The following is a 26,561-nucleotide window of genomic DNA, read 5'->3' as shown; positions in this document are numbered from 1 at the left end:
CCCTCTGTTTTTTAAGATACATATTCTAGACTTTTCACATATATTAAGAAATCACATTAAAAATGCATTAATTTTTGTGAATAACAATTTTCCATAATCTTTAACCAATAAAATCCAATAAACACAATTAGTTTCTTGAAGTTAACAGATTTTCATTAAATAATACATTGAAAAGGTAAAAAAATGTATATTTTTAAAACAAATTTTTTCTTAAACATAGATCTTTAAAAAACAGAGGGAGTGTTAGTTTTGGCTGTAACACTATTTTAATAAAATAATTGGCAATGGATTCAATAATCTCGTTTTACTAAATTCTTTAAACAATTTCATGCAGATATTGAAATTATGCTGATTGTGAATTATGAGTTCATTTGATGGTGGTTAGAGATTTTATAGTTAAAGATATATAAATTCAGGCCATTTAGGTCTGAAAATGTTAATGAGCTTTGACGATTTAGTTTGGAATGTGGTGTGAAATGCTGCTTAATCAAAATAATACAAATCTGTATTATTAATATCAGTGGCAGAAATTGTAAATATTTAAATAAAGTGAAGGTTATTTTTCATTTGTTAAGATTTACCAAAGAGGAGTCTAAGAGTGACTCAGAATCAATAGCCAATAGAAATGGAGAATGAACCCTGCCGAACCGGTCCAACCTATGACTCAACTTTGGATTTGCATTTGAGTCTCGTGACTAATGAAACGGCCTTTTTTTCTTCCTTTTGTTCTTTCATCGTCTCTCCTTTCTCCAAGTTGTTTGGATGATCGAAACACTTTCACGAGAACCTTTTGAAACTTTACAGGAACGTACTGGTTCACGTACACCATAAATCACACCATGCACCAAGCTTTCTCATTTCTGCTCATTAACCACAAGCTGTAACTTTAAACGTAGTCCATGACATCTCTCTCTATATACATCAACTTGTTTGCTCACAGATTAGAAAAGAAATATCTTCTCTTCTGTTTTAAGTATCTGAGTTTCTCGTATCAATGGAGCAAAAACAATCAACTCCTCGTTCCAACTTTGCCGACATCAATGAAGTTGTACCAGAAGAAGATACAGAGCAAGAACCGCAACAGAAAGATAACAACAACAAGAATTTAGATTTACGGTAACAGAGGACCAAACCGAGGGAGACAACGACCATACCGGTTTCAGCAGACAGGTGTACTAGAAACGGGCTTCTCTGTGCTCAACAGAGAATCTAAAGGAAGAGGTGAGAAGAAGAGTTTACCGAGGAGTGGGTCGTAGCTTTGCGGGGTTTGAAACACGCGGAATCATCAACGGTGGTGGAGATGGTCGTAAAGGGGACTTCAGTATCTTTAGAACCAAATCGACGCTCAGCAAACAAAACTCTCTCTTGCCTTCTGTAATAAGGGAGAGAGACATCGAGAATTCTTTAAGAGGTGACGATGGTGAGACCAAAGATGAATCTATCAATGAAAATGTTTCTGCAGGAAGATACTTTGCTGCTCTTAGAGGACCCGAGTTAGATGAAGTCAAGGTAACAACTCCTTCCTCCTCTTCTCTCTTCAAAGCTTGTACTACTTAGTTCTGACTCTATTCTCTTGTAGGACAATGAAGATATTCTTCTTCCAAAAGAAGAGCAATGGCCTTTTCTTCTCAGGTTCCCTATAGGATGCTACGGTATCTGTTTAGGACTTAGCAGCCAAGCTGTCTTGTGGCTTGCGCTAGCTAAAAGCCCCGCTACACACTTCTTACACATCCCACCAATGATCAACTTAATTATATGGCTATTGGCACTAGTAGCCTTAGTCTCTGTCTCCTTCACTTACATGCTGAAATGCATCTTCTACTTCGAAGCTGTGAAAAGAGAGTATTTCCATCCGGTTCGAGTCACTTCTTCTTCGCTCCTTGGGTGGTTTGCATGTTTCTAGCCATCAGCGTACCTCCCGTGCTCTCGCGAAAACCCCTCCATCCAGCCATTTGGTGCGCTTTCATGGGTCCTTACTTCTTACTTGAGCTTAAGATTTACGGACAATGGTTGTCCGGAGGGAAAAGGCGACTCTGCAAAGTCGCAAACCCGTCTTCTCATCTTTCTATTGTTGGGAACTTCGTTGGAGCCATCTTAGCTTCTAAAGTCGGGTGGAATGAAGTAGCTAAGTTCCTGTGGGCAGTAGGTTTTGCACATTACTTAGTTATGTTTGTAACACTTTATCAAAGACTTCCCACAAGTGAAGCTTTGCCTAAAGAGCTTCACCCTGTCTACTCTATGTTCATAGCTGCACCATCAGCAGCAAGTATCGCTTGGAACACAATCTATGGCCAATTCGACGGATGTTCAAGAACTTGCTTCTTCATTGCACTCTTCCTATACATTTCCCTTGTAGTTCGGATCAATTTCTTCACCGGGTTTAAGTAAGTCCATCTCAGGTTTTACACAATGAAGATTTTAAGATGTATTGATGCAACTAAGTGGCAAACATCATGTGCAGGTTCTCAGTGGCGTGGTGGTCATATACTTTTCCTATGACAACAGCCTCAGTAGCAACAATAAAGTATGCGGAAGCAGTACCTTGTGTCCCAACCCGAGCTCTAGCACTCACTCTTTCCTTCTTTTCCTCGGCCATGGTCTGCGTTTTGTTCGTCTCCACGCTTCTCCACGGCTTTGTCTGGCAAACTTTGTTCCCGAACGATCTTGCAATCGCTATTACAAATAAAAGACTTAGCAAGGAGAAGAAACCTTTCAAAAGAGCTTATGACTTGAAGCGCTGGAGCAAGCAGGCTCTGGCCAAGAAAATATCTGCAGAAAAGGATATTGAACCCGATGACGAATCGCATCACTGATGAAAATCACGAACAACAAAAGGATATTTTCAGATCGAAATAAGTCAAGAGAGCATTTAGATATAGAGTTACAAGTAGGTATCAAACTTATTGTATGTATCTCAAGAAGCATGTTTAATAATAATATTACATTCGCACTCAAAATCACATTCACAACTCCAAAGCTATCACGGTGTTACACAAATCAAACAGGTAAAGAAATGGTCCTCTGGTTCGCTAAGTTTGTCTGTGGTCGGAGGTCCCATGAAGCAGAGTGTTGTGTTTCCTCAGGTTTGATAAAAGGCAGAGTGATCTCATTGATCATTAATTCTCCACAGAAGGGGCATTCGCTGGCGATAGCATCATCTAGTTCTGATCGAAGCTGCCTCACGGTAAGGAAAGTATGTCAAGCCGTTGATGTTAACAGGTGATAGGGAAAAATAAAACGAAAGATGAAACAAATGTTTCTACCTTGTCTGCAGTAGTTGTGCTAGTTACAGGTTCATCAGACCGATTACCATTTATATCCCTCCGGGTTTCGCTACCAAGCAATGTCAGCTGCTTCTGCAGATCGAGTATATGCTCGGCCTAGACAGTTTTTTTGGGAAACCAATCCAAAAATGAAATCATCATTTTTAAAATAAAGAACTACGGTAAGAATAAAGAACTACGCTACTGTTAAAGTAAATATAAACAACCGCTAAAAATTGCAGTATATAATACGCAGAGGTAAATAAGAGGGAACTCAGAAAAAAGTTCTAATGGTTAGAGACTTACTTGCTCCTCGTGTGCACAGCTTGTGACGTGTGTAATCAGGCACTGCGCATGGAAAGAGTGCCCACAAGGAAAAACATAGAAAGGAGCCAGTGGTCCGGATGAAGTATATCCCTGAGCCATTCTGAAATCCCCGGTCATCGTCAAGATTTTACGTTTACAAACCTAGTAATACACGTTGAAATGGATAAGGTATGCTGGTTATTTTCCAAAAACTTAGATAAACGCTATTCAGTTTATCATACCCCGCATTCCTCTTCACGGTCGATTACAGCATATCTTTGAGTTAGGGCACTGATATCATTTCTAATGTTATCTGCACCACGTGTGGCATCATTCATCTCCTCTTTCAATTGTTCTATTTGCTTGTTGTAATCCTCCAGAGATGAGCATATCGCTTCCTGTACAAGGGTTTTGAAAAAAATAATAGGAGTGAAGAAGCAAGTTGGTTAAGCCAAGAAATAGCTGTTTGTGTGCCTGGAAAAGAGAAGAAGTTGACTAACCTTGAAGTCATCAATTAAGGCAAAGTCCGGAAAGAACGGCAAAATATCTTCAATCTTTAGAAGGCCATCAGTTTCCTTGAGAAAGGCAATCGCTTTCCTTATGTTTTCCCTTTTCGCTCCCTTTTCCTGTTTGACGACATGCTTAGCAACCATCAGCCACAGCTTCTTTCTCAAGTCTTCATCATCTTCAACCTTATCAGCCTCAGCCATAGCAAGTTCTGGGTCAATCTGTAAAACAGAAACAGTTGTTCTAGCGAATTCAGTACTTTCGGTGGCAGATCTGTTTCTTAATATGTCATAATCTAAAGACTGCGCACAGAAGACAGAAAGAGATGATACAATTTTGACATAAGGGAATTATTACCTGAAGAGCAAGGGCCACCGCCTCTTCATGCATAGACATCATGCTGTATATATGGACACAAGCACGAGTTCTCTTCTCCTTGAGACACAGGCGCAACGCGTATTTGGGATCGTAGAAAAATTCAGGACCGTTCTCTCGTCCTTTCCCAAATTTGCATTGCAGGAAACGGAGGAGGGCACTGTCATCTTCCTGATAATTGGATATATGAAATGAAAACCATTATGTATCACTTTTTATAAATTCTTGTCATAATATTACAAGTGGAAAAGAAAAATAGTAATGATGTTGCTTTATGGATTAAGTACATGCTTCTTAAAGTTTATTGACTAAAACAAAGAAAATATTGAAGAGACTCAACCAGACCTGCTTGGCGTATAATGAGAGAAGTAAATTGTGAATCCCTGGATCCTCGTTATGCAAACTATGGACGCAAAACTCAAGATATTTTATGACTTCATGTGTTTCGTTCCTGTATTTTAACATGAGGACTGAGGAGTTAGTGGTCGGTTTAAAACAGAGCGTTAATGGAAATTTAGTTGAAAAGTGGGTAATTACTTTGCATGTGGTTCGCTTGAGTAACGCATCATTGCAGTAATTAGTCTCCTTGGATTAAGATTTTTACTGGCCATCCATGCTTCCACGGTTTCATACGCGTCGAGCATGATAAGTTCTGGCGCAAATTTATACTGAAATATATTAAAACATATTTTAGCTACATGACGAAGCAAAGATTCGGAGACCACATTTTTGAAAAAGAACCTGTTGTTACTTTTTACACACCTGAAGCTCATCTGAAACTGAAGATTTCTGGAGCACCTCCAAAGCTTTCTTTGCTTCCCCTTGCTAACAGATAGAGAAAAAAAAACTCAGTAAATTAGACAAGCCTGAGTAATATTTTCGTATCTCTATGAATTAGTAATTAGGAATATAGAACTTATCACGCCCTCCACCTGAATATAATGGTGAATAACGATTTCATATTGCTCCTTCAGGTTTGCAAAATATACCAACTCTTCAACCCGACCATAACTACAACAAAAGCAGAAAAAAAAAATGAAAGAAGAGAAAAGGCGATGTTCAATACTGCAAGCAAGAGATCCTAGGAGATGTGCTTCGAACAGTGTTAAAGAGAATAGCTTATTCCAGAAAATAATAAACACCATCATCATAAAGGTCCAAGTGCTCACTGGATTAAAATAGATTTTAGTATATTGCCTGGGATACTTGTGGAAATCACCTCTCTAGAAGTTTCATGGTGGTTGCCTCATCTAATACATCCTTGCAGTCGCTCATGAAAGCACGGAATTCTTGAATGACTGAGTGATACTCTGAGTTACGGTTTTCTATAGCAGTATCATCTTCCAAAAGTATCCGATTTATCTAATCCACATTCAAGAACCAAAAACACCGATATACGATAAGACTCAGAAATAAACCAGAAAGCAAAATCAACAAGAGGAATATGACACTACACAAAATGAAGCATGAAACTATATAATATCTATTGAACATAAGAACCCCAACATATGTGTTTACTAAGAAGTGAGAACAGAGAATAAGTTGTGCATAGAAGCAAAAGTTAAACCTTGTCCAGATACAGCTCAGTTGCCCATGTTGATATCATTGTAATTTGGCATTTATCATCCTTTGAAAGAGTATCAAGCTTCCGTAACAAGAATGTTCTCAAAGCTTCCTGCAATCACATAAGCAATACAAACCGGTGAATATTAAAGCCCACATGTGAAACACATTTTTCTCTCCAAAACAGCAAGCAAGGAAATAGAGATCGATGTTCTGAAATGCGTTTTATGGTATATGTTTAAAACAAGTAAAAATACAAATAAAAAAGTTTACCGGTTCGTTTATACTAATAAACTTCAACGTAACCTCTTCAAAAGATATTACATAATTGATCTGCAAAGAAAACATGTATCCACGTCAAAATGAACTATATCATGCTAGAGCAAAATAAAACAAAGGACCTAGAAATTACTTTGGAATAGAATGATGCTGCTCGCAGATATTCCTTGTCGGCAAATGCAGCCTCTGCCTGCAAGAGAGGGTGCCCAATTCACACATTATCAAAACCAGAGAGATTCTTTTGGCAAACGGGCTATACGCAGGCGACAGAAAGATACATATTTGACAGGAATGGCATGAGAAACATGTCCTATTAACTAAAATGACGGTGACAGACATCAAAGATCACCTGAACTAAATAAACTTGGTCTCTCTGGAGGGGATCACGGCAGTTTGCTAAAGCTGCAGCAAAAACTTTCAAGTCTAGGTAAACCTTCCACATATCTCTGCCTTCATCAATCACAGAAACCTAGAGAAGATATCCAAAACCCACAATTGAGAAGAAAAAGTACAAGATATCAGAGAAATTTACTTAAGTAGTTAACCAAGATCATAATCAATGAGTACAAGCCAACCCCAAAAACAGACCTGAAAGATCGAATTCTGATCATACGCATAGAAAAGACCAGCAGATGCATCGCTGCAAAGTCCAATTATGCCCCTCGAAGCTGAATCTGCCGTTATATCAAACTGGAGCTCTTCAATGATTTGTTCACTTATCCGATTCACTACCTAAACCCACATATAAGGTATGCAGAAACAAGAAAGTTAGCCCACTAGTGAAATAAAACACATATGTAGCCAGATGAAACTGCAACGAGAAATGTATCAACTACATCTGTCCAATACATACCTTAACCTTATTCCCAATAAGAAGCAAGAAATGATATTCTGAGAGTGCCATCGAACTAGGCTTGACTATTTCAGTGCCATCACTCAGTTTTGAGTAGTCTAAGAGCGCTTTGCTCTCCACAAAGTTCTCATCACCATTTGGGTAACTACCAAGCAAGTTTCAGTCAAGTAATAGAATGATATAACCAAAAGATATGAAAGAGGGTAACAAATACAAATATCCCAGCAATTCATTCACAGAGATATTGGTACCGTCATTCTACCTGTGTTGAGCACCAAAATTTAGGCCACCATGATAAATTCCTGTTCCTGAAAGCCACGCAAAATGCACAGCTCTTCGTTGCTTTATAAAGAAATGTAGTTCACTGAAAGATGACAAACAATATATGGTCAGAGAGCAGGGTTACGCTTTGTGATTACGCAAATGAGCCTAAGGTAGTTCGCACTTGCCTGTTTGGTATTTCCCCAGGAAGTTCCATAAAATGAACTGCACGTTCTTTATAACTAGCAAAAACAGACTGGAAGTAAAAACTTAGTAACTAGAAATTCAATAACGAAATTTAAGGAGATCATAAATACGGAAGCAAGAGGGCCAAAACAATGGGAGGCTGCATCCAATCTTTTGGTTTGATATTTGAAAGGAAGAAAAATCAGGATTCACCTTTGAAGCCTAACCATAGAACCATAGAGAATAACACTGCTCCATATGTTTCCAATTCACTAATATCATGAACCTTACACTTAATCTCTAATGCTACCATTTCATATCATGATTATAAATTGATTTTACTTCATGAAATTAAATGTTCCCTATTAAACTATAAGATGAGAGATATAAGTCATAGCAGAAGAGAGTTTAGCTTACTTCTAATGTTCCAATCCCGGTGAACGAGTAGAGTCGAGTGGGAGTTACAGCCATCACATAGTATCTCATTCCACTGCTGATGTTGGCTGTTTCCATCTGCACAAAAAGACAGTGATTGAAATAATAAAGCCAATGAAGGAAACATGGTTTAATCGGAGAGACTAAAACTCATCGGGGATAAAAGTTTTCGACCTAGCCCAAATTCATTCACACTTAATGGCTTATCAAACAAAAGAACCGCCACCAACTTAACTAATACAATATCAATAAAAAGTAACATATTTGGTCATTACAGCTTCAACTCAAAATAAAACGGTAGTACCTGTAAAGCCATGAAGGCCTCCGGAAGTTCTTCTAGTTCGAACAAAAACTTGATGTACTTCTCTCTCTTATCTTTCTCATCAACAGCCATCTCAAATAGCTGACCATCTTGAGTGCCCAGGATGATCTCCTTAGTTGAAACTGAACTCAGGGAATGACATAACAAAATCAATACCCGTGTGGGAAAAAAAGAAAAAAAGAAGACTCATCATAGAACACCGAAGCATAACCTTCTGTAATCTGTTGCCTGTTCCAAGCGACCGAGTTAACCAGCAAACCTTTCAAGCGGCTCAACACACGCGGCTTAAGCCATTTAGCATGAGTATAAAAAGTTTCAGCTCCTCCAACACCAGTCACCGTAGCAACGCAATGGCTACCACCAGGGTCAACAAAAACCTTGTGAATCGATTGCTCCCCAGTTCGACCAACAGAGAGATCGATATCTAACATCCCAAAATAAAGATCATTATTGTAACATTTTAATCACTGAAAAAAGATGATTTGTGTACTATGATGAAAAAATGAAGGTATTACCATAAGAACTCCCAACTCCAAAATCATGGCGGATGATCCATCCTTTGCTTGTTCCCAGAACAATTACATCGTTTCCAGCAGCCATACATGTGATCATGCCACGATTCTTCGCGGCATATCTCTCTAGAAGATCAACTGAAAACACTTGCCTTCCTTGATCCATCTCTTCCCACCCTCCTAGTTTTAAAACTGTACACAGAAGAGACTTATATATAAGGTATCATCCAGATTTTGAGCTCACGACCATCACCTCCTAGATTCTGGTTCTTAATCGCAGAAACAGTTTTTATATCAATTCTGACTCAAATGTGAATAATTATCGAAAACTGCTTACAACAATCGGAATAGTTACCTCCTCCGTCGTGGTGGATCTGATCGGCGAGCAGGAGAAGATGTCGGTCCCGGATACGAAAACGACACCGTTGTTTGAGTGGCTTCCGGCGTATATATTTCTCTCTCTCTCTCGAATGAACGACAGCGTTTTGGAATATAAGGTGCCGTACTGGTCAACAAGTTAACCACAGCTATAAACCGAGCAAACCGGATTAATGGTTTAAATTGAACTAAGCGCAATTCCTAAGAGAACCAATTCAGTAACGACAAGAATCCGATTTATTAGCTGGTTAGATGGGTTTTCATTACACATGATCATGAAAGGATGAGTGTTGAAACTTCATTTTTCTTTTTCTTACGGATTCCTAGTTACATTCTAAAATCAGTTATACTTCAGCTCAATCGAAAAAAGAGAAGAAAAAAAAAACATATTGGTCTTGAGTAATGGAATCGTTACCTCACGATGTGGTTGAGCTTATTCTAGAGAGACTGGCGATGAAACCTCTCATGAGATTTAAATGTGTATCAAAGCAATGGAAAACAACAATCGAATCCGAATACTTCAAACAGAGAGTGTTGAAACGAGATCCGAGTGTGCTTCTTCAAGTGCTCGTTGTTCCTACACATGAGATAGATCATACAAGGGAGAGGACTATAGATGCTAATGCACAAGCACAACGTAAACAAGATGACTTCATTTGTTTTTTATACCTCCTAACAGGGGTTTTGCTTTTCTCTCCCTTGTTCTTTTTAATACTCTCACTAAACTAATTTATTTTATTATATTTCATCTACGTTTGATATGAAAATGTTTAGATGCGGCAAGTACTAAGCATATGTCAATGTCAAATGTAAATGAAATATAATAAAATAAATATAGTATATATATATATTCTACGTTCTGTTATAAATATTGTAGTGATGTCCATATGGAAAGTCCTAGATATACTTGTTCCCCACTCCAAGTTAAGCTTTGTCTCCAAGCTATTGTATCCTATATAAGGAGATCATTATTCATGGAATAAGACACACAAATTCCTCTCTTCTCTTCTCTTCTCTTCTTTATTTACAACACGTTATCAGCACGAGACTCTAAACCCTAGCTAAAATCCAGCGACCACAAAAACCTTAATTTCAGCCGCAACTTTAAACCGTCATATCTCCCTAACCGTAAGGATCCAGACGGCGAGTAATATATCAAATTGAAGCTCTTGACGAGACGAATCCAGAGCCGCAGACCACGCATCAATCCGACTCCAGACGCGCCGTCACCTCCCAGTGCAAGCCGCGCCGTCAAAGATCATCCAAAACCCTAATAGCCGCCAACTCCTTATCTCTCTTAATTTCGATTTCTATTGTTCTTAGATCTCATACTAATCCAACTTTGAAACTTTCATTGTTGATTATTTAAGGTTTCTAAAAGAGGAACCAAGGAGAAAAGATCGGCAAAGATTAAGGTAAGATCTCAAGAACCCTAATCTTTACTTGTGGTTCAAGCAATTCGGGTTTCAAACTTCTCTTCATCTTAAATCCGATTTAAAAATTTTGCGATTTGATTTGGTTAATTTTAGTTCTGTTTATTTTAAAATCAAAACCCTAAACCCTTAATAGTTTTACATGACTTTAGTTTTGTATGGACAACAAGTGATACCCCTTTAAGGATGACACGCTATATGTCCAAACAAAATTTAAGGTCAATGTTTAACCTAATCCTAAAAACAGATTTGAATTTTAAACCCTAATCCTTAAAGTTTAAATCTGATTTTAAGAAACCCTAAATCCTAAAATATAAAGCATGTGATTACATGACTTTCGTTTTGTATGGACAACAAGTGATACCCCTTTAAGGATGACACGCTATATGTCCAAACAAAACATAAGGTTAATGTTTTCCACATCTTTTGGTCGATGATGCACACCATAGTGTGGCTAGACCATGATTTTCTTTTAAGTCAATGATGCATACCAATAGGTATGACTAGACCATATGAAGTAAAGGTCGATGATACGTACTCTTAAGTACGATTAGACCATAAAACAAAATCAATGGTCGATGATGTTCACCCTCAGGTGCAACTAGATTTTTCACCTATGATTCACGGTGATCATCCACGATGATCCGCGTTGATCTATGATCCATGATGATCCTCGATGATCCGCGATAATCTACGATGATCAGTGATCCAAGGTGATCCACGGTGATCCTCGATGATCCACGGTGATCCACAATCACCGGTGATGGATGATGCGCACCACAGTGCAGCTAAATCACGATCCGTTTTATTTGGTCGAGGATGTGTACCGAATGGTACTACTAGACCATTAAATCGCATGGGTCGATGTAGCATACCATATGGTATGGCTAAACCATGCACTCTTCCATCCCACTATTTTCAAGGGATTTATAAATCAAATAAGTTGATTAAGTGATGGATGAGTTATGAGAAAGTAAATTTCTAAAGAGAATGCAAACTGGCCGTATGGCCCTCTTATTTGTTTGCTGGCAATGTGATTTAATTGTGTAATAGCCGAATGGCATTGGTCACACAAGCCATATGGCTTTATTGTTTACATACTAGCCGAGTGCCTTTTATTTCTTGGATAGCCAATGGCATCAGAAAATTGTATGTACTAACACAAATCATTTTGATATGATTCAGATGTTGAGACTCCATCACTCGGATTACCCAGCCCTTGATCTCAATGGAGACAATTACCTTGATTGGGCGATGAACACTTCAGCCGATTTAAAGTCTAAAGGACTTGGGAAGTGTATCAAATACGGCAATGATACCCTTGCATATGAAAGGCGTAGAGCTGTTTTGATAATGAAAAAGCATCTCGTGAAGGATCTGTATGATGAGTGCAGTTACATCAACGATCCTTACGATCTCTGGTCGAGATTGAACACCATGTTCTTCGAGCCACTACTAGATGAGTCCATGAAAGAATGGAAGGCTCTGAGGTTCCAGGATTATGAATCCGTGGATGACTATCACTTTGATCTTATGAGAATCACCTATAGTCTTAAACTATGTGGTGTAGTGATAACAAACTATGACTTGTTAAGCAAGACTCGTGACACGATCCATTCAAAGGAAGTGTTGTTATCACAGAAGGCTAAAGGTTTCACAACCTATTACGACATTCTCTCATACCTTTCAGCTCTTGAGGAAAAGAAGCAGAAAAGGAAAGTCAACCTCGACAAACTCGACTATGTTATGGAGATAAGTGCCGAGTATCAATGTGAGATGATATACGGTGATGCTGAAGAAGCTAAGAAAAGAAAATTCGGGTGGACTCATATAGATGATGAGATTGGTTTATTCATTGAATAGAGAACCAAATGTGAGCCACGTCCAAGATGTTATTATGGACTGGCCGGCTATTGTTTAAGCCTTTTGACATTCTGATTTCATACTTATGATTTGGTGTTTTGTTTTAAATATAATTTGTCATTCAAATTTCATAGCATTAATAAAAGTTTTTCTTTTATCTTGATTGATTTGCTTGAAAAATATTTTTTTGACAAATGAGAATGAAAACTCGAGAAGAGTATGTCTAGACCACCACGCCTAAGGCATGGCCTTAAGAGGCACGAAATTTATCACCTAAGACCCATTGAGAGAGACCCAAAATCCCCACTGGCCGTGGACAAGGATACCACAATAACCGTGGTTGTAGATCCAATCATGGTCGAGGAGGGAGTAAAGGTCGAAATGGCATTACAAGCCACATCAAAATGGTTTCAATAATAAACCAATGGGCAGAGCAAAGCAAAAGGAAATGTTTCTTTTAGCTTATGAAAATCGCCAAAGGCATACATATAAAAGAGGTCGAGACTACATTCTCCCTACTGATCTAATACTATGCTAAGGATCGGTGTGATAAGGCATAAAAGCCTAGGTAACCAGTAAGGTTCACCAACGAATTTATACACTTTATGGCATGACCGGATTAGCCATCCTGGTCTGAACTTGATTAATAAGGCACAAAGAGTTATCCCATAAGATCTCACGTTGTGAAACATGTACACAAGGGAAACTCAGTAGGCTTCATTGTTCCAAGCAACACGAAAGTATAATCTGATCATGAGGATAGTGAGAACAAAACCCGTGATCATGACCAGACCACAAATTCGTGTATCATGGTCTAAAACCATGCTGACCGTCCAAGCATTACGTTTAAGTGAGGACAAACAAACGTACTTTATAGCATGTTCATGAGGGGGAGAATAAACACTCCGTGTGGTCCATGACCATACTATAAAACCCGAACATGATAAGCATGGCTGAAGGCCATAAGGCATTATAGCTTGGCCGTAAAGGCATAACCTATAAGGTTGAGACTTCAAAAGTCTATAAGCTTGGGTACACCACAAGAATACATGTATGAAAGATAAGTTACATCAGGCCATATAAAGTGAGCATAGATATTCCCGTCTAAAGATGATAAAAGGGTCATAATCCAGATATAGACCATCCTAAGAGTCTATGAATAAACCACCACATACCTATGTGCCATCTAGGATGGAATACCTCATCTAAGGATGAGATGAAAATCGGGAATATATGTTGGATAAGAGAACATGATCTTTCTCCCACGAATTCAGTGAGACCATGAGCCAAACAAAGGTGATCATATTGTGGCCAAGGTACACGGATTACATACAAGATGAATCCGACTATCCAACATCATGGAGAAAGCTATAAGCTGGTAAATAGAAAGTAAAAGTGGAATGGTTTTAACCATCCAAGTCTTGGCAAAGATCCTCGGACCAGATATATATATATATTGGACGTTCATAAACAAAGAAAGAATGATAGCCAGACAGACCCGAAAGAATGACTAAGTCATACCAGCTTAGCACCACTATATAAATGTCCTAGTAGAGACATAATCAAGTTGCTGTAAAAGTCTATACAAGATAGACCAGAATGTTCCATATATAATGAACCACGAATAGAAAAGTTAAGGTGCTCATAATGATAGATTCGGGTTCATGAAAGAGAAACCATACTAGACAATGAGATAAGACCGGCCGGTCCTAAGGTACATGTATCATACAATGTAGCCTTGCAAACTACAAAGTATTCAATGATCCTGATAATAATAAAATCTCAATCGATTGTATCATGTCTAGAACGCGATAGAACGCGATGGAACATTATATAAAGTGTCGACACATACACACACTCATAAGTGATAAAGAGAAAGCACTTGAGCATAAGAGATATGCGAGGATCACTAACCCACGTAAGAGTACTCATAGAATGAGACGTGGAGTTAAACCCAAAGAATGTATGAGATGGGCGTATTGGCCAAATACATAAGTGAGACGCCATCTAACCAGTGAACAGATGAGTCTTGTGAGGAAAAGAAAATCGTGAGCAGTAGAACATGAAAGTACAAACAAGTGGTCGTACATGTTGCTACATAAAGCATTCAATGGAATGGCTTGATCACACAAGGATACTCACAGGGACTAAGGAACAAGGAAATAAATTCCTAATGTGGTGAATGCTACTACCCAATATCGAAATCTGGACATCTAAGAAAGATGTAGTAGACATTGGATATCTCACTGGATATAAAGGTAATATAAGATACCTTGAAAGATGAGAAAGAAGTTCTCATAGAACAACATCGTTCCTGCGTTGTTCATGGACTGAAATGCAGCTGCATACACACGATATGATAAGACTAAGTGATGCTTAGTAGAAAGTTCTATAAGAACGTTTCAAATCAGTCCATATAGTAGTCAATATATTCCTTGTGTTTATACTTAAAGAAAGGATGATTAAGATGATTGATTCTTGGAAAGGCTATGAAGAGACTACGATGATCTATAGTAGAGATCATTAGCCGTATATAAAGGTTGGAATCTATGATCCAACATACCAAGAATAGATTGATCAAATGGTCTGAGAATCCATCAGATTCACGACCAAAGGGAACCATACCGACTAGGATCATGTCCGACCTAGTTCGACCTTAATCATCACTGGTCCCGACCAATCCATCCCGTCCAGCTTGTTCCGACCAGTTCCTCTAGGTCTTAAATCCGACCTAAACCATCCAAGTGAGAGGAACGTCCTATTGACCAAAAAGTGGCTTAGCTTTGATTAAACTTCAAACTATAACACAATAGCCACTTCATGAACATAACGTGGACATATACTAAAAGTTCATAAAGAGTTTTTGTCAAAGGATATGAATAAGATATATAGTGGACAAGAACATAGTCCGGATGGATTATGGATGATGTCATGATCCAGACAGATCATGGACATACAACGACATTCATGGTCGAATTTATCTAAGAGAGATAAACCATATGATCCGAATGGACCATGAATATCATGAAAGCATTTTGTTGATGCAGGTTACCAGTCCGATCCACACAGTGCTAAGTCCCAAACCGGCTATGTTTTCACATATGGAGGCACGACCATTTCATGGAGATCAGTCAAGCAGACTATATCAGCCACATCATCCAATCACTCGGATATATTGGCGATCCATGAAGCAAGCGGAGAGTGTGTCTGGTTGAAACTCATGACACACCATATTCGGACAGCATGTGGGATCACGGATGGTAAAGACGAGCCGACCGTTCTTTACGAAGACAATACGGCCTGCATAGCTCAGCTCAAAGATGGTTACATCAAGGGTGACAAGACTAAGCATGTTCTCCCCAAGTTCTTCTTCACCAACGATCTTCAGAAAGAAGGAGAGGTCAAGGTCCTCTAAGTCAGATCTAGCGAGAACTCAGCCGACCTCTTCACTTAGGCATTACCAACATGCACGCTCAGGAAGCTTATGCAGCAGATTGGTATGCGATCACTGAGAAGCCTTCAGTGATATTCACTTCAGGGGAAGTAATGCGGCTGTACTCTTTTTCCTATCCATGGCTTCCCGTTTTTACCACATTGGGTTTTTGGGTTTACCATGGAAAGGTTTTAACGAGGCAGTATTCCAAACGCATTACAAACTCTAGACGGTTATGGCATTACAATCTCGGTTTTTAACGAGACAGCATCTACGGCGTTTTGAAAGCACTTCGACATATTGGACATCAAGGGGAAGTGTTATAAATATTGTAGTGATGTCCATATGGAAAGTCCTAGATATACTTGTTCCCCACTCCAAGTTAAGCTTTGTCTCCAAGCTATTGTATCCTATATAAGGAGATCATTATTCATGGAATAAGACACACAAATTCCTCTCTTCTCTTCTCTTCTCTTCTTTATTTACAACACGTTCATGTTTTTTGTAATTTGCTTTTTACATAGTCATTCAGTTAATTAGCTTTGACAAATATGCTTGGTATCTAGGGATCTTACTAACTTCCTGTCATGGTCTCGAACCGGGATGGTTTAGATTCTGTTTCGGTAACTTGTGTTGTGCTTGCTTGTTGTTATAAACTTATCTCAAAAAGTTTGTGGAACAAGTAAATTCTCAAAAGGTTTGTGAAACAAAAGAATAAAACCTTTTTCTAATCTCTGAAGGAAAGAGAACGCTTTCGCGGTTCCTAACGCAGTCCGAAACCTTCTGTGCCAGTTCAAATCAGTATGATCGCCTCCACGGCTCGTGCTGGCTCCTCCTCCTCCAGGGCGGATTCTCGAGTGCAGATTATCGTAGAGGCTACCGTACTGGTCAACAAGATAACCAGCTATAAACCAGACAAACCGGATTAATGGTTTAAACTGAACGAAGCGCAGTTGAATTTGTATTTTCCTAAGATAATCAATTCGATAACTACAAGTATCCGATTTATTTATCTGGTCAGATAGGATTTTGATTACACATGAGCATCATCTTTATGATGTTGGTAATTATCTTTTTCAAAATATTAAAGGGTTAATTAGGAAAAGATAAGTGTTGAAACTTCCTTTTTACCTTTTGCTTACAGATTTCTAGTAACATTCTAAAATCAGATAAACTAAAAAAAAGAAAAACATATTGGTATTGACTGTTGAGTAATGGAATCGTTACCTCACGATGTGGTTGAGCTTATTCTAGAGAGACTTGCGGTGAAACCTCTCATGAGATTTAAATGTGTATCAAGACAATGGAAAACAACAATCGAATCCGAATACTTCAAACAGAGACTGTTGAAACGAGATCCGAGTGTGCTTCTTCAAGTGCTTGTTGTTCCTACACATGAAATAGATCATGCAAGGGAGAGGGTTGAATATGATGATGCACATCATTGTACAAAACTAAGGAACTTCATTTGTTTTGTTTACCTCCTAGTATGGTTTTTGATTTTGTTTCCCTTTTATCATCCTCTTTTGTTTTTGGTGAGATGAATAAGGTGGTTTTTACGCCTATATTCAAGTGACGCCTACCATTACACCAAAGGCTAGTTGGTTTTATCATCCTTTCTCTTCTTCTTCAGAAGTTTATCTTAAATAAAACTTATTTACATTTGACATGCCTAGTACTTGTAGACGATAACATGCTATATATTCCATGTTATTTGTAATTTGTTTTTGTACATAGTCATTCACTCTAATTAACTTTGACAAATATGCTTGGCTATGGATTTTAATATCTTCCTGTCGTTGTATCGAACCGTGATGGTTTAAGATTCTGTTACGGTAACTTGTGTTGTGCTTGTTGTTGTTGTTATATGTAAAAGTTTGTGGAACATGTAAAAAAAAAATCTCAAAAAGTTTGTGAAACAAAAGAATAAAACCTTTTCTAAACACTGAACACTACACTGCACATCTTCTATGCAATCTTTTTACTCCAAAAGAATTATCAAAAAAGAAAAAAAAAGAAGCTTTTCATCATGATCCAAACCCGTTTCTGATTGATTCAAGAACCTGAACAACCTCAGCCATACTCGGTCTCTTCAAAGGACTCTCCGACGTGCAAAGCAGTCCCAACTTCATAACCTGAATCAGCTCATTCTCTTCAAACTCCCTCAACCTTCTGTCAAAACAATCAGAAGCCGAACCGGTCTCCAACATATCCCTCACGTAATCTCTCAATATCAAAACCTGGTTACCCCTCGGAGACTCCACCGGTTCTCTCCCCGTAACCAGCTCGAGAAGCACCACACCGTAGCTATACACATCGCATTTCTCACTCGCTTTCAAACTCTGCTGAGCCAGCTCCGGAGCAATGTAACCAACCGCGTTATGGAACTTCTTGGTCCTGCCAAAACTGTCAAGAACCGGAAGAAACTTCTCTAACCCGTAATCCGACAGCTTCGCCTCGTACCTCTCGTCCAAAAGAACGTTGCTGGACTTCACGTTGAGATGAAGAACCGCTGGTCTGCAATCATCGTGAAGGAAAGAGAGCGCTTTCGCTGTTCCCAAAGCGATCACAAACCTTCTCTGCCAGTTCAAATCAGTATTATTATTACCATGGCTCGTGCTGGCTCCTCCTCCTTCTCCAGGGTGGATTCTCGAGTGTAGATTCTCGTAGAGGCTACCGTTGGAGACATAGTCAGAGAGAATCAACTGCATGGTCGAGGAGAAGTAGTAGCCTTGGTAAGAAGAGAGGTTCTGATGCTGCAAACCACCGAGGCGTCCTAGCTCTTGCTCAAACTCTTCTTGGTTTCTGATTCTTCCCAACGTCTCGAGCTTCTTCACCGCGATGGACACTCCTCCTTCGAAAGAAGCTCTGTAGACTGAGCCGATGGATCCCATTCCGATTATGTTGTCCTTGTCGAGGAGAGCTTTTGTGCCGGCTTCCCAGTCTTCGTACTTAGAAGGTAAGTTCTTGCTGAAGAGAACTAGCTTTCCTATTATCACACCACCACCACCACCGCTTGAGTCTATCGAAGAGGCTAGAGGAGTGGTCTCGAGTGTGACCACTTCTTCTTCGTCTTTTCTTCTTTTACGAGCTCTGAGGTTCAAACCAAGCACAACGCAGACACCGAGGAGGATCACAGCTGCAGCGACTATGACGATGATAACCGAAACGCTTAGAGCTTGAGAGCTTCTTGACTTTGCAGCGGCGGCTCCACGTGAGCTGCAGGGTGTAGTAGTTACAAGAGGTTCACCGCAAAGCAAAGGGTTGTTTTCAAACGCGGAAGATCCGAAAGATTGTAACACCGGAAGGGGAGGGATCACACCGGAGAGATTGTTGTGGGAGACGTTGAAATGCGTTAGCCTGTTCAAGCTACCGAGTGAAGACGGGATGGAGCCCGAAAGAGAGTTCTGAGAAACATCAAGAAACTGGAGTCTAGAGAGGCTTCCAAGCTCAGATGGAATGCTTCCGTTGATACGGTTACGATGCAGGTCAAGAATCTCTAGGTTTGTTAAGTTTAGTAGCTTCTTAGGGATCTCTCCTTCTAAACCATTCCCTGAAACATCTCTGCAAAGCAACAACAATGAGAGAGACTCACATACATTAACAAGAACTGATAAAAAAACATCAAACTCAAAACTCACAGTTCAAGAAGTAATCTGCAATTGGAGATATCCACTGGAACTTCACCAACGAGGTTGAGATCATGCAGATTCAAAACCTGTAGATACTCCAACCCACCAATCTCTTTCGGTATCTCACCATCTATAGAGTTATCACCTAACCTAACAACCGAGAGCTTCTCCATCTTCCCAATACCTCCAGGGATACTCCCGTTCAGCTTATTAGACTCCAAGTCCAAAAGCTTGAGACTTTTGCAACCAGTCACACCTCCGGAGATCCCACCGGTCAACTCATTAGAAGAAGCATCCAAAAACTCTAATCTCTGACCACAATCAACCACCTCTCCAATCTCCCCACCGAACCGGTTCCGAGAGACATTAACATAAGTTATGTTCACGAACCCAAGAACCTCGAAAGGCCCTAACCCTTGGAACATATTACTCCCCAAATCAACATGGCTCAGCCTCTTACACTTCACCACCTCATCAGAGACACCATCACCAGACAACAGATTGTTCCTCACCGAGATATACTCGAGCACAGGGATATCACAGACCCCAGGCGGCAACCCCCCGTTAAGACCGTTGTAAGAGAAATCAAACCCTTCGAGGTTGTTACAGTTCGCTAACGAACCAGGGATTGATCCGGAGAGGTTGTTGTGAGACAAAGACACGAACTTGGTCTTGCCGCAGACCCTAAACAGAGAAACAGGAATCTCACCGGAGAAACCGTTCTTAGACAAGTCGAGAAACCTCAAGCTAGACAAACCACCGATAAACTCCGGGATCGGACCGGACAGCGCGTTGGAGCTAACGTTGATGGTCCACAAAGTCTGCAGCTTTGAGTAATCCGACGGTAGGTTACCCGTAAACCTGTTGCCAAACAAGGTCAGGACACGGATAAAGTTTAGACCGGAGAGTCTCGGGGTCAGAGTTCCGGCGAGACTCGTGTTCCAGAGGACGATCTTGTCCACGAACCCTTCCGGGTTGCAGGTGACTCCGTTGAAGGTGTCGCAGTGGTCTCCGTCGAGGGTCCAAGAGGCTAAGCTGTTGTGGGGATCGTCGGTGATGGTTTCTTTGAATTGAAGCAGAATGTCTCGTTCTTCTTGTTCGGTTGTGACGAGAGAGTGAGATGGAGAAGTTGAAATGTATAGCAAAACCAGAAAAAGGTAAACCCTTTTCATAGTTTTGTGTGTACTCAGGCTGATAAAAAACGGATCTACCCAGTTGACATTGCCGGTTTAGGATCCGGAACCGAACCCGGTTCGTGAATCTACAATCTTTCTTCCAGAATCAAAGAACAAGTAGTTGCATTTACCAAGAGAGAGAGAGGGAGAAGAATCGAATGAAACGAAAGGGGTTGATTGTTGTTGGGATTGAGAGCTCAAAGCTAAGAACTTTTCAACTGCTTTTGCATTTATGTTAACGGCTACAAAAAAAAAATTAAACACCGACCAAAGGTCAAAACTTTCGTTAAACGACAAAAAGAAAAGGAATCAGAGAGTCAGAGAGGAACAAAATGAGACTTGGGTTTTGCGAATCAAACTGCACAGAAGAAGAAGGAGAGAGAACTGTGCTCAGCTTTGCAATACTGAGAAGAGAGTGTGTGACTTGTGGCTTGGCTGGAAAGTAAGCTTGTGAGCTTCTCTCTCTCTCTCTCTCTCTGGCTTCCACCAAATGAAGAGGAAGCACGTGCTTGATTTTGTTCATCACCTATATGTTTTTTATGTAATGTTAAGGGGGAAGAAGTAAGTGTCTGCTTGTCTGTACCTTCTACCAAAGGCATTTATTCTCTCCTTCACCAACCAGGGTTGCCCATTAATTTAATGACTAAAATAAATGAGTTATGGTCCCCCATTCGAGTTGTTAGCTTCAGACGTAATTGAATGGCGTGTTACAGAGAATTGTACATTTCATTCATCTGTTTTCGTTTTTAAATTATCAGTAACTGTTACAAGTTTTTACTAATATTTGGGCATTATGTAATCAATCAACCTGGCTTCTCTCTAATCAATCAACCTGGCTTCTCTCTAATCATTTGGTTGTTGATATGGTTTTGGTTTTTTCCTTATGTTTGAGGTCCCAAATCAAACTTTTGGAAAACTTATGGGGTATCAAAAGGGAAGAGAATTAAAGACAGAGACAGATGAGTCATGAGTGTACAAAAGTAAACGTCTTTCTGTCATTTGTTTGTTTCTGTTTTACTCAGTTTTGTTCAATCATTTTGTTCTTTCTTTTTTCAATTTTTTTCCCCTGATAATAATGTTCTACTTTCTGAGAGCTCCTTTCCTGCTGAAGAATCATGAGGTAGAGAGGACACACACATACACGCAGTACTCAAGATGAGACATTAGTAATGGCACTGTGAATTGTTAAATCAAATACTGTCCATTGTACAATTCTCAGTTTAGCCTCTGTAAACACTATCATTAAATGTCTTCACTTCAATTTCCAATCATGCTTTCTGTCGGAAAATCTAATCTTTTTTTTAAAGTTCTTAACACCACATTTATTTATGTCATTACAAAACTGTGATAAATTCGTATTTGACCGTTGTTCTTCCATTTTTTAAATAGTATAGGAAAAGCTCTTTGTAACCGTCCCTACGAACTTTGTTTTCCATAACTGGATACATAAACAGATGAACACCATGAGTTAGATTTTATATAAGGAAAAATAATAATAATTAGATTATCTAGTTGAATTATATCTATACAAAAAAAGCAGAGATATTAATTTGAACGAAACAAAAACAAAATATTTTCGTATAATATGGTCAGTTACATACAACTTCCAAGATCGTGTTAGATGGTGGTGATACGTTTAGTGACTGGCTCTTTAAGCGGTTTGGTGATGAAAAGAGTTCTTCAAGCAGCGTGTGTACTTTTATAATGTCTCTGCTGCTTCCTCTGATTGCATTGCGCTTAGCTTCTTCTTCGCATAGATAGTGCAGACTATAGTCGCGCTCGCAGTTACACAGAAACCAAGAACATTCACTACTATCTCCATGGCCGAAAGACCGTGTCTCTTTTCTGATGCAACAGCTAGTGTTCTTAGCATTATTCCCCTGCAAGTAAGTAACCCAAAAAAAAAACACCAAATTCAAGATTCTGCAGAACAAGTCTTCACATAGAAAGAGAGAGGACATATACGTGTAGATGGAGACAAAGATCTCAGGGACCATTCCAACAAGAGAGCCTAAGATGTAAGGACCGTAGTGAACTCCAGTGGCCAATGCGCAGTAGTTGTAAACCATGTAAGGGAATGGAGAGACACGGATCAAGGTGACTGCTTGAAACTGATGGAACCAGGTTCCTTCACCGGCAGCTCGAAGTATGGCTGCTTTTTTCGGGTATTGCTTCAACCATTCCTGCAGGAAGAAAAAAAACGCCAAAAATTGATCATCTAAAAGCTATGTGAACTAGAGATCCTCCAAGTTATCTGGAATGATTGCTTACTTGCATGTTGTGGAGGAAGAGATGTCCAATTAAGAAAGGAAGAGTAACACCGATGGATGCTGCAGATAGAATCAAGAGAAAGCCTTTTCCATAACCAAAGGTAAGACCAGCCATCCACATGGAAGGAGAGGAAGGAAGAAGAATGGTTGGGAACAATGCAACAGAGGCAAAGAGGAGAAGTCCGAGCACCGGGATGCTGAATGTGCTTCCCACCCACTTTATAAACGGAATCAGTTCCTGAAATACAATAATCCATACACACGGCAAAACAACATTGAGGGACTATCTCAAGAAATGCATGATATCGATTTTAATAGCTAAAATAGAAACCCTTTCAAAACAAGGTTAAAAGATTTATATTTGAACCTCAACTTGGTGAGCAATGTTTGTAGCATCACTTAATGATAATTCTATATACACAAGAACCCTAATTTGCAATCACAAAAACCCAATCAGACACATTAGAAACTCTTTTATGTAAGAACCATAATTCAATCAAATGTAACAGAAAAAACGAACCTTTTCGATCAAAAAAGGAGCAATCCATTTAATGATAACAAAGGCCAATACAGCAAGACAAGCGAGGAGGGAGATGAATTTAACCCAGAACCACACAGACGTCACCGACCCTAACGAACACCCCCCACCCGATGATCCTTCTTCTTCTTCTTCTTCTTCATCCGATCTTCCTCTTAATTTCACGTAATCTCCGTTCTCGGGATCCTCCATTCTCAATTTCAGCTCAGGCACCGTCTTATCGACGCCATCGCCGTAAGTCATGGATCCGACCGAAGATGCAAGCAAAAAGTTACAAAATTTTCAGACACTATTATTACCCCCTTTTAAGACAAATCTCAAAACGTCTCCGTCAGATTCGTTGTGAACCTCTGTTTTTTCTTTCGGTTTCCCGAGAAAATCATAGAGTTACGAGAGAATTAGACCGTTGGATCCAATTTGAGAGAGAGAGAGAGAGTCGAATTGGGTTTTTTAGATTCCAAGAAAAAAGAATCGGAATTATTCGCTTACCTTTTGTTTATTAAAGGTTTTAAACTATAATATCCCAATAATTAGTGTGGTTCTAACGTAAACATTATTAAACCGGTGTCATGGTCGGTCGGACAGGTGGAGATGTATGATTTGTACCTAGTGAGTTGCTGAGTCACTTGCTTTATTTTTATATCCGCTGTCGCGATAAGTCCATGTAGTATGTGTTTTTCTTCGTTTTTTGATTCAACAAGTGGCACAAAATCTCATGGTATATATCTCTTTAGGGTTTTAGGTTACTACATAAAGGTAGCAGCGTTGCGTTAACTAAGGAGTAACATGGTATTCTAATTTTTATTTAGCCGTACTTCATAAAGAATATGATACGGAAATTAGTTGCTTGAAAGCAATTAATACGTATACAAACGAGAGAAACAAGACACTGAAAAGCAATCAAAGTTGATACTTCAAAGCAAATTCAAAAGAAAAAAAACCCAATATAAGTTACCTTATGATTAATAGATAAAGAAAAATCATTACATAGATATGTCATCAGAAAATAAATATAAGATGGTGTGGAGATCATCATAAAAGTCATATCCGACAGAGATGATGGTGTGTTGATCAGTATGGGCTATCAAGTTGAAAGAAATAGTGAAGCCGTCACATGTGAATGTGATAATCGCTTGCTCATTATTATATAACCAGGGAGCTGCCTTGCACAGCTTAGTTACTGGCTAGAAGTTATAGGATCCTCCAACATTCTAAATTTCTAGATGACTCATGAACACCCTGTGGTTTGCGTCTAGCTTATTGTTAGATCCAGATTATATTATTGGCTTACAACTTAAAACCAATTGGTGATTAGTAAATTAATTTTAACTATTTATATATTACTTAATGTTCCTTAGAATTCCTGATGTGAGAAATAATATCTCAAATACTTATTTTGGTTAAGAAGTGTAGCTTGGATAGCTCTGAAACTAAGAGTTTATGTGTATCAGATTGTGGAACATTTGGAGATGTCTTTGGTTTGTGGGATATTGTCATGTAATTGAATAAATCACCGAATTTGCTTACTTCCACGTAGAAATTCGTGTTCTTGTTGCTTTGACTTATATTATTACTTGAGTAAGTTTCAATCATTTGAGGTTGTTGAACTTAAAATAAGTGGAGCTTGTACATAGCTTATGGTAGATAAAGTGAAGCTGTCAATGTAGTTTGTATTGTATAAAACAATGGGGTAGTCGTTGTATCCTGGATTGTTCTTTTTGCTAGCTCCATGCTTAATAGCATCTTTTTTTTTTGATCAACGCTTAATAGCATCTCAGGTGTTATACACAAGTCATTTGTTGGGCTAGATCAATTCATTAGAAGCAGTCAATAGATTCAGGTTTGTTGTCAATGAAATTAAGATGTGCATAAAATAATGCGGTTTGTGAAATCCTTACTTGACAATGATCTTTATCTCTTTTAAATGTATGTTAAGAAGTTTTGAGGCCAGTTATTAAGCTAATGGAATCTTTGGCTCGTCTCCTTTGGTAGTTAACGGCTTGTGCAGTTGCACAGTATGTGTAATGTGTTAGTTTCTGCGGTGAAGCCACAAAGCTATATGTATCAACTTGGATTCTTTGAAGAGGTTGGAGATAGAGTATGGAATGATATAGGTTGTGCTTTTCCCTTTAGTATGGTAAACTGTTCCTTTCACCATAACTTTCTTTGATGGTTACAATTAAAATCATGGGTCCATTATTCCGAATCTGATCAAACAGTTTACAAAAAGCAAAGGGAGGCAAGCAAGTAACGCACTATGTATAAAAAAAATTAAGAACTAACAAATCAACATGTAGACTTCTTCTACCTTTAAATTTGAACCATGTTTTGCCCTTATACCAATATGCTTTTATATTTCTCGTTTAAAAAAAATTGGTGGGAAGATGAAGAACTTACTGCGACATTGCAACCTCTACTAAACCACCAGTTTCAGCCCATGATGTAATACCATATGATCTGACATTGCATCAGTACTGGTGTAACCTTTTGCAATTTGTGAGTTTACACCAAAAAAAAATCATATACTTTTTCTATGAACTTGATTTTCGATTGGGATGTTTTTAATGTATGCTGTTGCCAACTTTTGCATATCGTTGTCCAGTATGGTCCATAGCAATAATAATAAAAATTTCATAAATCAGGAAACGATAATACAAAAGGTGACTTTCTTTTATAGAACGATAACAACTTTTTTTTTGCTTGAAGAGAATATTCAACTTGGCAAAGTCTCTCGCTGAGGAAGGGCCAGGCCCCTACATAATAAGTGCATATAGTTTGAGTGCTTTGAATAATTTGTCTTCTTTATACATCAATACTTCGGGCGGGGTCTATAAAAGCACATAAACGACATTTTAAAAGAAAATCATTGGCATTTTGATTATAAACATATACTCGACTGAGGTAACGAGACAAAACCATGACGTTTGGACCAGGTCTGACAGAACTAGGAATCTTACAAAACAACCATATCATACTG

General features: G+C 38.9%; 4 protein-coding genes and 1 pseudogene across 6 annotated transcripts; 2 read left to right on the top strand and 3 right to left on the bottom strand.

Moving 5' to 3' along the window:
• The first annotated feature begins 974 nt into the window (after positions 1–974).
• On the top strand, positions 975–2,957 carry LOC130501853 (guard cell S-type anion channel SLAC1-like; annotated as a pseudogene).
• LOC108809653 (vacuolar sorting protein 18) lies at positions 2,854–9,370 on the bottom strand. The gene is made up of 24 exons (XM_056996673.1): positions 9,218–9,370; positions 8,866–9,054; positions 8,562–8,774; positions 8,333–8,472; positions 8,011–8,106; positions 7,596–7,663; positions 7,409–7,510; positions 7,147–7,291; positions 6,882–7,025; positions 6,643–6,762; positions 6,427–6,483; positions 6,288–6,347; positions 6,019–6,126; positions 5,671–5,813; positions 5,384–5,462; positions 5,214–5,276; positions 4,989–5,119; positions 4,797–4,902; positions 4,434–4,622; positions 4,070–4,297; positions 3,812–3,967; positions 3,570–3,731; positions 3,264–3,380; positions 2,854–3,174 (listed from the first exon to the last, which is right to left on the bottom strand). The coding sequence occupies exons 2-24, from the start codon at positions 9,026–9,028 to the stop codon at positions 2,998–3,000; spliced, it is 2,967 nt and encodes a 988-aa protein (XP_056852653.1). The 5' UTR covers positions 9,029–9,054; positions 9,218–9,370; the 3' UTR covers positions 2,854–2,997.
• A 198-nt stretch (positions 9,371–9,568) lies between these two features.
• Positions 9,569–16,977, top strand: LOC130501854 (uncharacterized). 2 transcript variants are annotated; one of them, XR_008939921.1, is made up of 2 exons: positions 9,569–10,655; positions 15,584–16,977. XR_008939921.1 is itself a non-coding variant. In XM_056996674.1 (2 exons), the coding sequence occupies exon 2, from the start codon at positions 11,859–11,861 to the stop codon at positions 12,534–12,536; it is 678 nt and encodes a 225-aa protein (XP_056852654.1). In that variant the 5' UTR covers positions 9,574–10,655; the 3' UTR covers positions 12,537–12,565. The 2 variants fall into 2 exon arrangements, 1 of the variants encoding a protein (XP_056852654.1); XM_056996674.1 differs by lacking the exon at positions 15,584–16,977 and adding an exon at positions 11,859–12,565 and having other exon boundaries at positions 9,574–10,655.
• An 872-nt stretch (positions 16,978–17,849) lies between these two features.
• On the bottom strand, positions 17,850–21,341 carry LOC108807155 (probable LRR receptor-like serine/threonine-protein kinase At1g12460). 2 transcript variants are annotated; one of them, XM_018579444.2, is made up of 3 exons: positions 21,116–21,341; positions 19,611–21,018; positions 17,850–19,533 (listed from the first exon to the last, which is right to left on the bottom strand). In XM_018579444.2, exons 2-3 carry the CDS (start codon positions 20,771–20,773, stop codon positions 17,997–17,999), a joined length of 2,700 nt encoding a protein of 899 aa, XP_018434946.2. In that variant the 5' UTR covers positions 20,774–21,018; positions 21,116–21,341; the 3' UTR covers positions 17,850–17,996. The 2 variants fall into 2 exon arrangements, with proteins under 2 accessions (XP_018434946.2, XP_056852656.1); XM_056996676.1 differs by having other exon boundaries at positions 19,611–21,341.
• Positions 21,342–22,229: 888 nt separating this feature from the next.
• On the bottom strand, positions 22,230–24,068 carry LOC108862386 (uncharacterized). The gene is made up of 4 exons (XM_018636495.2): positions 23,567–24,068; positions 23,048–23,284; positions 22,742–22,959; positions 22,230–22,656 (listed from the first exon to the last, which is right to left on the bottom strand). The coding sequence occupies exons 1-4, from the start codon at positions 23,825–23,827 to the stop codon at positions 22,476–22,478; spliced, it is 897 nt and encodes a 298-aa protein (XP_018491997.1). The 5' UTR covers positions 23,828–24,068; the 3' UTR covers positions 22,230–22,475.
• Between the last annotated feature and the right edge of the window lie 2,493 nt (positions 24,069–26,561).

This window comes from Raphanus sativus, unplaced genomic scaffold (genome assembly GCF_000801105.2).
Source record: "Raphanus sativus cultivar WK10039 unplaced genomic scaffold, ASM80110v3 Scaffold0311, whole genome shotgun sequence".
NCBI classification, from domain to species: Eukaryota; Viridiplantae; Streptophyta; class Magnoliopsida; order Brassicales; family Brassicaceae; genus Raphanus; species Raphanus sativus.
The sequence above is the reverse complement of the archived record's forward strand: the minus strand, read 5'-3'. Positions and strand labels throughout refer to the sequence as shown.